Raw genomic sequence first — 12459 nt, 5'->3', positions numbered from 1 at the left:
TAGTGCAACAGAAATAGAAATAGAAGCACATTTTGTGCTCTCCTCTTACGCGCGTGTCAAAGTAGGCCTTAGGCGGCAACCATACTGGCCATCTAGTACTATAGCTCATCCATGCTAAGCACCACAGGATCTCCTATTGCTGCCCTTTTTTATCTCTATCAGACCATACTCTTTGTATTCCCAACACCATTGCACAAGAAAACCCCATAAGGTTGTCAGTTTTTAAAATATTGACCATAGCTAGTCTACCACCGATGACCGGGCTCGTTTGAAATCATTCAGTTCACTCAATTTTCCCATTCCAAGTGTGGATCCACACTGGAGCTGATCCATTTAAAATCTGCTCACTTCATTTTATACTCCGGGGTCACTTGTCTAATTTTCCTACATGGAATCTCCAACCAGGAAAGGAACAATGTTTCTAATAAAACGATCATTCAGGGTATTTCACTCTTACCAATCCACTGTCTGACGTCTGAAGACATTCTGATTGAAGGCTGTACAGCTTCAATGTCGGAAGACATCCAGCAAGGTATTCCTTCTGTATATTACTGGCCGCTCTGTTGTCGGGGGCCTCTCCAGCATGTCCCATACTGCAGTACTGGCTCTAGCCAGCAGATGGTGCCATTGTATAATGGCAGAAAGAGAAAGCCCCCTAGGAAACCCTGAATCCAAAATTGAATTGCAAAGGGTAAAGAAATCCTTTACCTCTCAGTCTAGTCATCCATGAAAAAACGCATCACATTCGCATGCCATGCGATTTGCATGCAAGTGGAAAGTGTGCTTCTAGCATTTTACTATTAGAGCCACTTGCGATTTGAAAAACCTAAATAAATCCGATGCGTGTCGCGCATTTTTAATGCACATATGCATCCGACATGCATCACAATTGCAGGGAAATCGCTTGAAAGACGGTCAGACTTTCCCCAACTGATATCGCCATCTCCCATGTAAATCCAGCCTTAATGAGAGCAGCAGTAGATTGATTGGTAATCAAAGAGAAGGCTGCTAAGTGTCCTACTACAGAGTGCTCCTCATGAACATCATGTTCCCATGTTTTTATCGATCAGACACTTGGATTTCAATTGGAAATTGTTGACATTGGTGTAATACATGCGCTGCTCATAGAGAAAGAAAAGCAAACTAATTTACAGCTGGAGAAAGCCGTGGTGGAGGAAGGATCATTCATCAAGAACAAATACATCTTTATAGCCCAGCCGTGGAGGAAAGAAAAAACTAAAATGATGTCCATGACTCTACAAGTGACAGGTCAGAGCGATGTGAAAAATTAATGCTGAAAAGGAAATTTTTTCTGTTTCTTTTTTTTCTTTCAAAAAAGTCTATATTTTTTTAAACAATGTCCGATGTACTTTTTATGCTCGCTGTTTTCATATCCTGTCTGTTCCCCTGTGTCATCTACTGATAGCCAGGAGCGTATAAAAATGTAGACTGGAGCCCACTCGCCACTGAAATAACATCACAAATTGCATGTATGTGTATATATGTATCTATATATAGAGAGAGACGGAAATGAACATGACCGCTCTTGACAAATGACTATGAAAATTGCCAGAAAACCATAAATAATGGTGTGATTTCAAATAGGAAGTTACCCCTGACAAAGGATAAGTGACAAGTCGGGTAAGTAAGATAGGTATCAGAGGTGCTGCTCCAGCCGGAGCTGACCCTGGGATACAATATGACAAAACCAGTTATCACAGTCAGATGTCAGCCCCAGTCGTTTCACTGAATCTAATCTTAGTGTTCTGTATGACAGCTGATGAATTTCCAATTATTCTGAACCAGTCGACTCGTAACTGAAGGATTTTCCTGTTAATGATGACTATTTTTTGTACCTTAATTGTCCTTCTTGATAACTTTTAGTTTAGATCTGAAATAATGTGAAGGTACAAAATATTTTGTGAAAAGCTTGCATACGGACTTCAATCTAAAGCGCTCTGTTATTTTCATATATACAGAAATTAGGAATGACGGCAGTTCTGGCGCTCTTCTCAATGAGAATCAGTCAATGACCTCAGGTAATAGAAACGCAATAATGTAGGATTGAGTAAGATTTAGTAGAAAGTCACTTGATGTACAGCAACTCTACTCGCAGTTCCAATAATCTTCACTAATCCAACAGTTACAACTAGAGATGAGCGAGTATACTCGCTAAGGCTAACTACTCGAGCGAGCAGTGCCTTAGCCAAGTATCCTCCCACTCGTCTGTAAAGATGTGACTGCTGGCGCCGGTGACAGGTGAGTTGTGGCGGTGAGCAGGGTGGAGGGGGGCGGGAGAGAGGGAGAGAGAGATCTCCCCTCCGTTCCTCCCCACTCTCCCCCGCCGCTCCCCGCCCCCCGCCGGCCCCCGAATCTTTACAGACGAGCGGGAAGATATTTGGCTAAGGCACTACTCACTCGAGTAGTTAGCCTTAGTGAGTATACTCTCTCATCTCTAGTTACAACCCTTTGTGCAAATTGTAATTATATATGGGAGAATGTCTTTTTAGTAAATACTGAATAACGATGACTACTGTTGAACGAGTCAAACCAGTAGAACCTTGTTTCAGGTCGAATTTTGGTAAAAGTTAGTTTGGCACAAACTGGAACCGAGCTTTTAGCAAAGTTGTACTCGAAACAGGTTTTTGCTGGTTAGGTTAGCTCAACACTAGTCCTGACCACTGGTGTATAACACTGCCTAAAGGTGCTTTAACACGGGACGATTATCGTTCTGATCGTTCAAAACTCCGTGCTTCTGCTGGGTTTTGACCGATAATCGTCCCGTATAAAAGCATGTAGAAACTGAATGACTAGACGAGAATCATCCAGTCGTTCAGTTCTAAAATGCATAAAAACCTGAACGATGATCGTTTAGTGTAAACAGCAGCCATTCAGTACTAAACGTCTGCTGCTTACAGTGAATGGAGAGGGGCAGGGGGAGAGCAGGGAGAGAACTCTCCTCCAACCGCTCCGCCTGCCTGCTGGTCACACTGTGAGCGATCCAGCGATACTCGCTCCTGTGTAACAGCACGGGAGCGAGTATACATGGGACGGGTGTCAGGCATTGTTTGCCAGACACTCATCCCATGTAAAAGGGCCCTTAAGAGCCATAAATGTCCTGTAGTACACTCTCAGAGTATTATACAGGGCATGTATGGCTCTTAGTCAGTGTTATACATCATTTGTAGGGGTTTTCATGATATTCTGATTCAGTTCGAACTAATCTGTTCCAAATCGAACTTTTTGAAAAGATTTGGTGAACCAGCTGAACCAAGCTTTTCAAAAGTCCGCTCGGTGACTAAAAATTAGAGATTAATTTGTGAATTGAATGGAATTGGGGTGCTCATAGCCTATGTTCCAGCTGTGTGTGATGTTCGTAGAGTAAGATCTCTACTAATTCATCACAGACATCTCTGATCAGTAGTTACTTCTCAGAGGGTAGACATTTATCCAGAACCCCTTCAGTTATGTCAAGTGACTGCAAAAAAAATATCTGAACTCGGCATGCCTATTGATTACAATGTAACATAATATTAATGCAATATCTCTTTTGTTGTGTCTAACACAGATGGAGAATGGAACATATACCTGTTTATTTCCACTACGGAAATCCAAATGTCAGAAACTCTACCACATCATCTACAATGGAGTATTGTGTTCTATGGAGACAAAGGCAGGTCAAACTCACTTAGATTAGATGGGCAAAGCCTAGATCAGTGGAAGGAGAGACTGACCTATAAGGTATTACATTCAAGAATGATTCTAAACAAGCAGAATGTAGATTGGATTTCCTTTGTGTTTAAGATTCCATATTATAACTTGTGAATGCACAATAGGGATCAGTAAAACAATGGAGTGTGGGCAGGGGCGTAACTAAAGGCTCAGGGGCCCTGATGCAAAAGGTGAGCTGGGGCCCCCCTCTATCTGTATCTGTACCCGTACCCATACCTAAACCATACTGCGCAGAGGCATAACTTGAGGCTTCTGGGCCCCATTGCAAAATCTGTTACAGGGCCCCCAACTGTAATACTTTATTCATAGTACTGGGCTCTCTATATGGAGAAGAGAGGCCTTATGTGCCCCCTAAGGCTCTTGGGCCTGGGTGCAACCGCATCCCCTGCATCCTCTATAGTTACGCCCCTGAGTGTGGGTGTTTCATACTAAATTTTGACTCTTAAATACAGGTACAATACACCTGTCTAAATGAAGCTTTAGTGTTATAGTAACGAAGAACAGTGACCAACACTACTAGTCTATAAAATGTATCAGAATTGGTGGCCCCTACCATTAGGAGCAACATTATTGTATGTATACAAGTACTGATAAGTATTGTGGATCCTCAAAACTATTTAATGAAACTAAAAACTCGTATTGTGATAAATTCAAGATGCAACTAGCTCAATACGAGTTTGTGTGATTCAATATTGTACCTTACTTAACCTTCAAACCAAGGCGAGAGAAAACACAAGTACAGAAAAGGGCTGGTTGTCTTGTTCGGTCCATAACTTCCAGTTCAAGCCATTCATAATACACAACTAAGTTAAGTAACCCCTTTGTGACACACATATACGCCTTAATTGCACATTTACGCCGTAATGGCACAGATCTCACGCAGCTAGGATGAAAATAGCCATCCACAGAACATGCTGTGTATGGAGCCGGCTTAAGAGCTAGACCCGCTCCATACATGGCAGGCATCGTCTGTCTTTGACAGCCGACACCTGCCCACAACAGCCCTGATCAGAAGTAACTCTGCTTGCGGCTGTTAAACCATTAAATGTGACTTTCAGTTCTGACAGCGGTATTTAAATGTCCTGATCAGGATTTTAATGTTCCGATCAGCCCCCCCGTGATAAGATCGCAGGATTATTATCCAGGTGTCAAGATAGCCCGGGGGACTTCTGAAAGCCATGATCATTTGCCTTAAAATACAGTACAATGCAATAGCATAGTATTGCATTATATTGTATAAGTGATCAAACAACTGCAAGTTCAAGTTCCCTATGAGGACTACTGAAAAAAGTAAACATTAAAAATATATATTTTATTTTTATTTTACTTAAGTATTATAAAAAATTACAAAAGTTTTCATGTGATAAAAGTATACAAAGCAATAACGTTTCATGCGATAAAAGTATCAGTAGTTTAAAAATAGGTAAAAAAGAAGAGTTAGAATTATCAGCACCCAGATAGATAGATAGATAGATAGATAGATAGATAGATAGATAGATAGATATGAGATAGATAGATATGAGATAGATAGATATGAGATAGATAGATATGAGATAGATAAATAGATAGATATTAGATAGATAGATAGATAGATAGATAGATATGAGATAGATAGATAGATATGAGATAGATAGATATGAGATAGATAGATATGAGATAGATAAATAGATAGTTATTAGATAGATAGATAGATAGATATGGGATAGATAGATAGATATGAGATAGATAGATATGAGATAGATAGATAGATAGATAGATAGATATTGTCAGTCAAGCACTGCTCTATTCTCAGTGATCTGGCCAAATGCTCATGGTACAGGAGAGCTTCTGCCCAATGAAACCCCTGCACCCGCCCCAGCTGCTCTGCCAGTTGGACATTACTATGGAAGTCTATTCATGTTTTATTAAAAAAAAGGCATGTGTACATGGCTTCTGATCATAGGCAATACCAATTATTTGCTAATTAATATGTAAATACTCCTACTAAGGGTTATTATTATCCAGCTCCGGGAACTCTGCCAAGAGCGTATCATTATCATTGGTATTATTGGCATCACAACGGTGGCAAAATTCTTTCACCATCAGTTATCATCCCATAGTTAGTTAACATCCCATCCCCCACCCATAAATGAATAAAAACCGGTTTCATTGATGTTAGAAATATCAGTAATTTGTCATGCAGGCACAGATGTCAGTGAAATGCATGTTAATGGTGTGTTAGTTCTAGATCAATCAGCGTTATGATCTACATATCAGCACCAACAGAAACATCTGCCTTCTTGTTTTTCTAGGTAAATCTTACACATGACTTAGGAGAGTTGTTTAAAGTGAGACTGGGCATTGAGAACTGGCATGAAGACCTGGGCCGGTTATACTTGAACCATTTAAGAATGCAGAATACGAGATCCTTGGATACATTTAACCAGTCAATAAATAAAACACTTCCTCTTTCATTAAGTGGAGACAGATGGATTGAAGTCCCGGTAGAATGGCCTCTAAGAGCCTCTCTTTCTGGTATGTTCAGAGTAAACTATTATGTGCTTCATTCTAGACCGGCTCTTAGCTGTAGAGGCACATGGAAATAAGAAGAAAGAAGCTGGAAAATGGCTCCTATCATTGCCTTCAGTTTGCTTTAGTTTTGTTTTGTTCAGTTTTTTTTGCCGGAACACAAAAAACGCCACTTTTTTTTCGTTCCAGTAAAAAAAACTGACATAAAACAGAACTGAAGGCTTACAGTTTTTTTGAAAACCCACTGAAATCAACTTTGAAAAAATGGGTGCATTTGTTTCAGCTTTTTCTTCTCAGCTTCTCTGATTAAGAACTAACCACACTATCTTTTGTACGATCCATTTCACGTAGAACTTCGAAAGTGTGTCCTGGGTGACTGCGGGTCTCTGGAGCTGAACTCGGAGCATCATATGCAGAAATTTGTGTCCAGAGACCTGTGGCTAAGCCGGGACACACTTCCAAAGTCCATACATGAAACGGATGGTACAAGAGACAGTATGGTTAGTCCCCTAATTGGCATTTAACACTGAATTACAACTATCCCATCATGTAGCATTCCTGATAGCGTACCTGATACAGTAAACATGTGATGACTGTGATCGCATTAGAATATTATTATGGGATTTATGAGGTTTTGCAGGAATGACCACGGTGCTGCTGATCACTTGTACACAGTAGATACTGATAAATTGGGGTGAGATACTTGTAAAGAGATGGCTCCTGTCCTGGATGTGTGTAAATATATGAGACTATTGTAGCATCTGTTTCTTGGATGAGTTGCTGCCCGCTGTTCACATATAGCTCACATCCAGGGCAGGAACAGAGATGGGCTATCTCTTAGGGGGCACTATAGCAATGGGGCCCACATGAACAACAGCTCTATTTCAGAGCATGGACTGTTAATCAGCTACAGGTCTGTGCCAGTCTGCATGGGGATGTTTTTTTTTGCAACTTACCAAGCGCTGTCTACTGGTCAAGAGGAGGGGGCAGTAAAGGCTGACTGTTCCTCTTGTGGCTTTGCCTCCTCTTCCTCTTTCTACAGAGCCCCGTGTGGTGCAGAGAGTTAAGGCAGAAGAAATGCAGTCCTAAACTCTCGCTCATGACCTGATGGTTCAATCCCCACTTGGTTCAGGTAGCTGGCTCAAGGCTGACTCAGCCTTTAATCCTTCTGAGGTCGGTAAATGAGTATACAACCTGCTGGGGGTAAAAGATGACTGGAGAACGCAATAGCAAACCACCCCGCAAAAATAGCCTGCCAAGAAGATGTCACCCTAAGAGTCAGTCATGACTCGGTGCTTGCACCAGGGAACTTTACCTTTTACCTCTTTCTGCATAGGATGATGTGCGCTGACTAGGTGTCTCCAAGTGAGTACAGCTGTGTGCTCCTTGTAGTTCAGTGCTGCACTGCACCTCCACAATACCTCTCATACCAGTAGTATGCTACCTACAACTGCATGGCTGGGTCTCTTCATTAAGTAACCAAGTGATGCAGCCATAGTGGCAGAGTAAGCACCAGTGTGGGGGCCGGGTCACAACTGAGGCCCCTGCGACCCCTATAGCTATGCCACTGAGGGTAAATACCCATTTGTTTTATTGTTTTAACTGATTTAGCAACGATTTTATAATCTTATTTTGTAAACAGACAATTCCTTTAATGACAGTTCTGTAGTATTGCTGAAGGTAGTGCGCTATACTTTATAATGATAAGATGTAAGATAATGATCTGTCACTCTCTGGGGGAGGCAACTGTACTTCATCATTTCCTGGAGACTGTAATAAGCTATGACAGTTCTCTGTCCATTGACTCCCATTCATGTCTACTACCATAATGTGCACACACCCTGATGCTGCTTCCTGGAAAGGTCTTGAAAATAAAAATAGGTAACTACAACATTAGATTAAAAAAAAGAAACACATCAATACCCACCTGATTAATGAAAATTGAATACATGATACATTTCTTAGGATGCCCAATCTCAACCCCTGCCTGGTGCAGCACCAATTCAGCCATGGTTCTGAATGGACCCGGTATTGGACAAGTACAATAGAGATGGTTAAGGATAGGGTTTAATATACTGTCTGACTAGTAGAGCACAATACCCAATACCAAGGAACTTACAAACTCCTGTTGAAATCTTATCCGCGTTTTTTTCTTGTTCTGCCGGGGAATCACAAAGAACTTTGTTTTTGTCATCGATAGGAAAGTGCCCGGTAACACGGCTGAATTGATTAATAAACAGCAGCTTTTAAAGCTAGACTGGTATCTACAGATATTACATCAAAACAATAAGCAAACAAAAGCTAAGCTCACAATACAAATCAATGCATGTGGTAGAAACTTTTAATGGAAAACTGTCATTGCTCAGACTATGAAACTTTCATAAACCCTGAGATCAACTGATTGAACTGAGTGGCAGCTCTGTGCTTTGATGAACAGTATTGATTTGATGTCCATGAAAGACATGAAAGTCACTGGGTCTCAAGAGTGTTTGTCTTAGGCAGATAGACTTAGACCTGTCAGAGAGTCTCTACAATATACCTGAACTGTGCAAACACTTGGCTGTGGATAGTTTCAAAGCACTGTATCATACTTGTCAGCCACCCTTGATTTCCAATTAAGATTGGTCCTTGGACATATTACTGACCAACTTCACAGTGTCACCTTTTTATAGCTCAGCTCCTATTCATTTTTTATGTCTTGTACATTTATCTACAACTCCTAGGATTCTATATAATGGCTTCAAATCAGAGAAGAGATACATTGCTGTATACTATGTTGACACAGGTATTAAGATAAACATAAAAAGGGATGAAATTTGATTTTATTCACATTTTTCAACACACAGTTTGGGCTGCTTCTGAGCTTAATAACTGTATTAGGCCGCCTGCAGACGAGTGGGTCGGATCCGGCGGCGAGAATTCTCACCGCGGGACCCGACCCGAGCGCCTGCAGAGACGAGCACGTACTCACCCGCGCCCGGCGGCCCCGGCTCTTTCATGTGCCGGCTGCCGGGCAGCCGGCGCATGCGCAGACCGGAGCCGGCGGCCGGGTGAGTGACGTATCTGTGCGAGGCTCTGCGAGCCCCGCACAAAAATAGGACATGTCGCGGTTTGTTTGCCGCGCGACATTTCGCACGGCCGTCTGCATAGGAGTGCGTATTGTAATGCACTCCTATGCAGGCTTTGAGCGGCAGAAATCCCGCGGGAAATCCCGCCGCAGGATTTCCGCCCATGTGTGGGCGGCCTTACTCTGCCAAAGCATGCTTTACGCCAAATTGCGCTAGATGCGTGGAGGGATTTGTTTCCTTTCCTAGAGGAGAGCTTTGGCTAGTGATGTTGGGCATGCACGGGTACGGCATTCTAGTTTATCCCAAAGATGAATAGTGGGGTTGAGATCCAAGCCTTGGGCTGGCCAATGAGGTTTTAGACGTCCTGCTTCTCAAACCAAGCCTCAACAATGCGTACTGCATGACATGGTGCTTGGCCATCTTGGTAGAGACATGGAGCTGTACTAAAGTATTGCCACAGGGTAGGTAATAGCACATTGTCTGGAATGTCTTTGTACCCATTGGTGTTGAGGGTGGACTTCACTATAAGCAATAGCCCTAGTCCTTTCCAGGAGAAACACCCCCACACCATAACAGAACCTCCTCCAAACTCCATTATTTGGACAATGCAATCACGTAGAAACTGCTGTCCAGACAACCAACACGCCCAAGTGTGGACATCCGATTGGAAGATGTCTACTGTGATTCAGATGTTAATAACACTTGTTTCCAATCATTTACAGTCCAAGAACAACACTTCAAGCACCATCACAAGCGCATTCACTGTGTATTGACCGCTGCGATGTTGAGCTTGTGTGCAGTCGCTTGTCCATGGTAACTCTTCACATGCAGTTCACTATGGATGGTTTTGGTGCTAGTGAAAGTTCCAATGGCCTGTGAGACCTCCTGAGCGAGTGTTTCAGCAGATGATGTGCATGATGCCTTCACAACTCATACAAGGCTTCGTTGTCCACATTCTGTCAGTTTACAAGACCTCCCCGAATGTGGCTGCGCTGCACACACTCCAGATGGTTTCCATTTCCGAATACCATTGCCAACAGTGGGATTTGGAAGGTCCAAAAGTGATGTCCCATACTGATTGGTTGCTTGGGGGACATCCCACTGCCATACCCTGCTGGAAGACTGTCAACTCTACACCTCATGGCATTCTGTACTGGGATATATCTGTGTAATGCTCTCCTATATTCCCTTCGCCTGACAGCACAAGATTGGTGGATGTCCCAATACTTTTATTAATATGGTGTACAGTATGTACCCCTCTTGTTCCTGCAGTGCCTCTTATTCCTATTTCTAGATAGTTATTGGATGGCATAGGAAATCTTATTCCGCATGCAAATCTGCAGCAATTTAAAGTACAGTGTGTGGATGAGGTCTTTAAAGCTACATCCACATGTAGTGCAAAACAATCTGCACAGTATGACAAGCATGCTGGAGATTTTCACATCTGCAGAATGCTGATTATCTTGTGGAAAAGCCGTACATTTTTACCATGAATGTAAGCCATTCATTCTATACACATGCAGATTTTACAAGTGTATTTGCTGTAGATATTTGATTAGATCTATGCCAAACATTTTCAACCACACGTGGACATATCTTATGTAGCCAGAACATGAGTGGAGACTTTATTTAGACACAGGAACAGGTATGCTGCGGCATGCAAGTTAGTTATTACCTTTATAAGCTTTAGGGTTATGCACATGTCCATAGTATGGCTCCATTGTGCACAGAGCTGTAATAGGACTGGCATAGAGGTGAATGAGGCCAATAATATACCTCTGTATGTCTCTAATTTATTAGGTAGGCACAAAGAGTTTTCTTTCTGTCCAATTTTAAATCGTGTCTATTAGAACCATTGGTTTCCTATGAAGTGTTCACATGTCCATCTCTTAGAGGTGCAAAATACTCGCACCTGCAAAAGATAGGACATGCGTGCCTATAATGCGTGCCGGTAAGGTCTGTGCTGCGTGTAAAGACATTGTGTGATGTCCGTTAATCCCTGCGGGGAGTCCCCTCATCACTGAACACTGTGACAGCACTGTCTGACTAGTCTGACTGAGCCCTTACTTTCTCTTTCCTGAACCATAGATGAATGGATACGAGTCATATAACTCACATTTGACTGCAGTTTCAGTGCAGTACTTGGCAGCATGTATAGCCAGCCAGGGTAGCAAGATACTAAGCATCAGTACTTCAGAAAAGGGTATTGGCAGTACTTGAATAGATATATACCTGGTAACAGTATATCTATTCTGTTGCAGTGCGCTATCATAGTGGCTCGCCTGTCCTCGGAGCTGTGGTCAGGCGCTGCCATTCTTCTCCTGTTGGCTGTGTCCCACCTCCTCCTTGCTGCTCCACTATCTCTCTGTCTGCAGTCTGTAGGGTTCACATGAGCTCCCATCCCTTCTCTCAAAGGGACAGCATGTGCACACCTATTGGGTGCCCCAGCAATCACAGCCATTCCCTCCTATACTAGGTATCCTTTCCCTATGAAGGTTGCCTGAGCAATGTAGTCTCCTGAAGCCTTGCTGTGATAAAGTCCTCATTTGTTGCATTCTAGTTTTTGACTGTTGCTTGACCCTTGACTACTCTGACTTTCGTGCTCTCTGAACTCTCCTCTGAATATTGGACTTTGCTATTGCCCACAGCCTACCCTGCCATTCTGCCTGCATCTCATTACTACACCCATACCACTAGCCTTGACCATAGTGCCACAATCCACATAATCAAGTACTGTATTTTGGCCCTGTGCAGCATTAGCAGCCACACTACTGGGACTACCTGGACAAGTAATGGCTTGGGAACCCAGTAGCAAAGACCATATCTTCATTATAAGGCTAGACAGATATGCAGAACCCCATTTGAGCCCTTCTTACGCATTTCAAACTGATTGGTTCTACCTCACACTATGAGGAAGAGCCAATCAGCTTAAGATGTGTAAGAAGTGGGGTCTGTATATCTGTCTAGCCTTTTAATGAAGATTCAATAAAGCTTTGGATATTTTAGGAAGCATGTGCGAATTTAATGCCTATCCTACAAATTGTTCTACAGTATGAACCAATGGTTTCTTCAGCGCTGCGTTGTCCTGATTTGAACTGTGGGTCTCCTATTATACTAAGCACCTGAAAACATGAAGAGCCTACTTTGTTTT

General features: G+C 42.5%; 1 protein-coding gene across 1 annotated transcript in view; it reads left to right on the top strand.

The window, feature by feature from the left end:
- The window catches only part of LOC136578685 (lipoxygenase homology domain-containing protein 1-like), a 119726-nt gene that overhangs the window by 52661 nt on the left and 54606 nt on the right, over positions 1–12459 (top strand). The window contains exons 8-11 of the mRNA XM_066578874.1: positions 1071–1269; positions 1980–2039; positions 3569–3741; positions 6024–6246. Of these exons, the coding sequence (XP_066434971.1) occupies positions 1071–1269; positions 1980–2039; positions 3569–3741; positions 6024–6246 (655 nt within the window). The remainder of the gene's footprint in view (positions 1–1070; positions 1270–1979; positions 2040–3568; positions 3742–6023; positions 6247–12459) is intronic.

This window comes from Eleutherodactylus coqui, chromosome 9 (assembly GCF_035609145.1).
Source record: "Eleutherodactylus coqui strain aEleCoq1 chromosome 9, aEleCoq1.hap1, whole genome shotgun sequence".
NCBI classification, from domain to species: Eukaryota; Metazoa; Chordata; class Amphibia; order Anura; family Eleutherodactylidae; genus Eleutherodactylus; species Eleutherodactylus coqui.
This window is presented reverse-complemented; position numbering and strand designations above follow the sequence as displayed.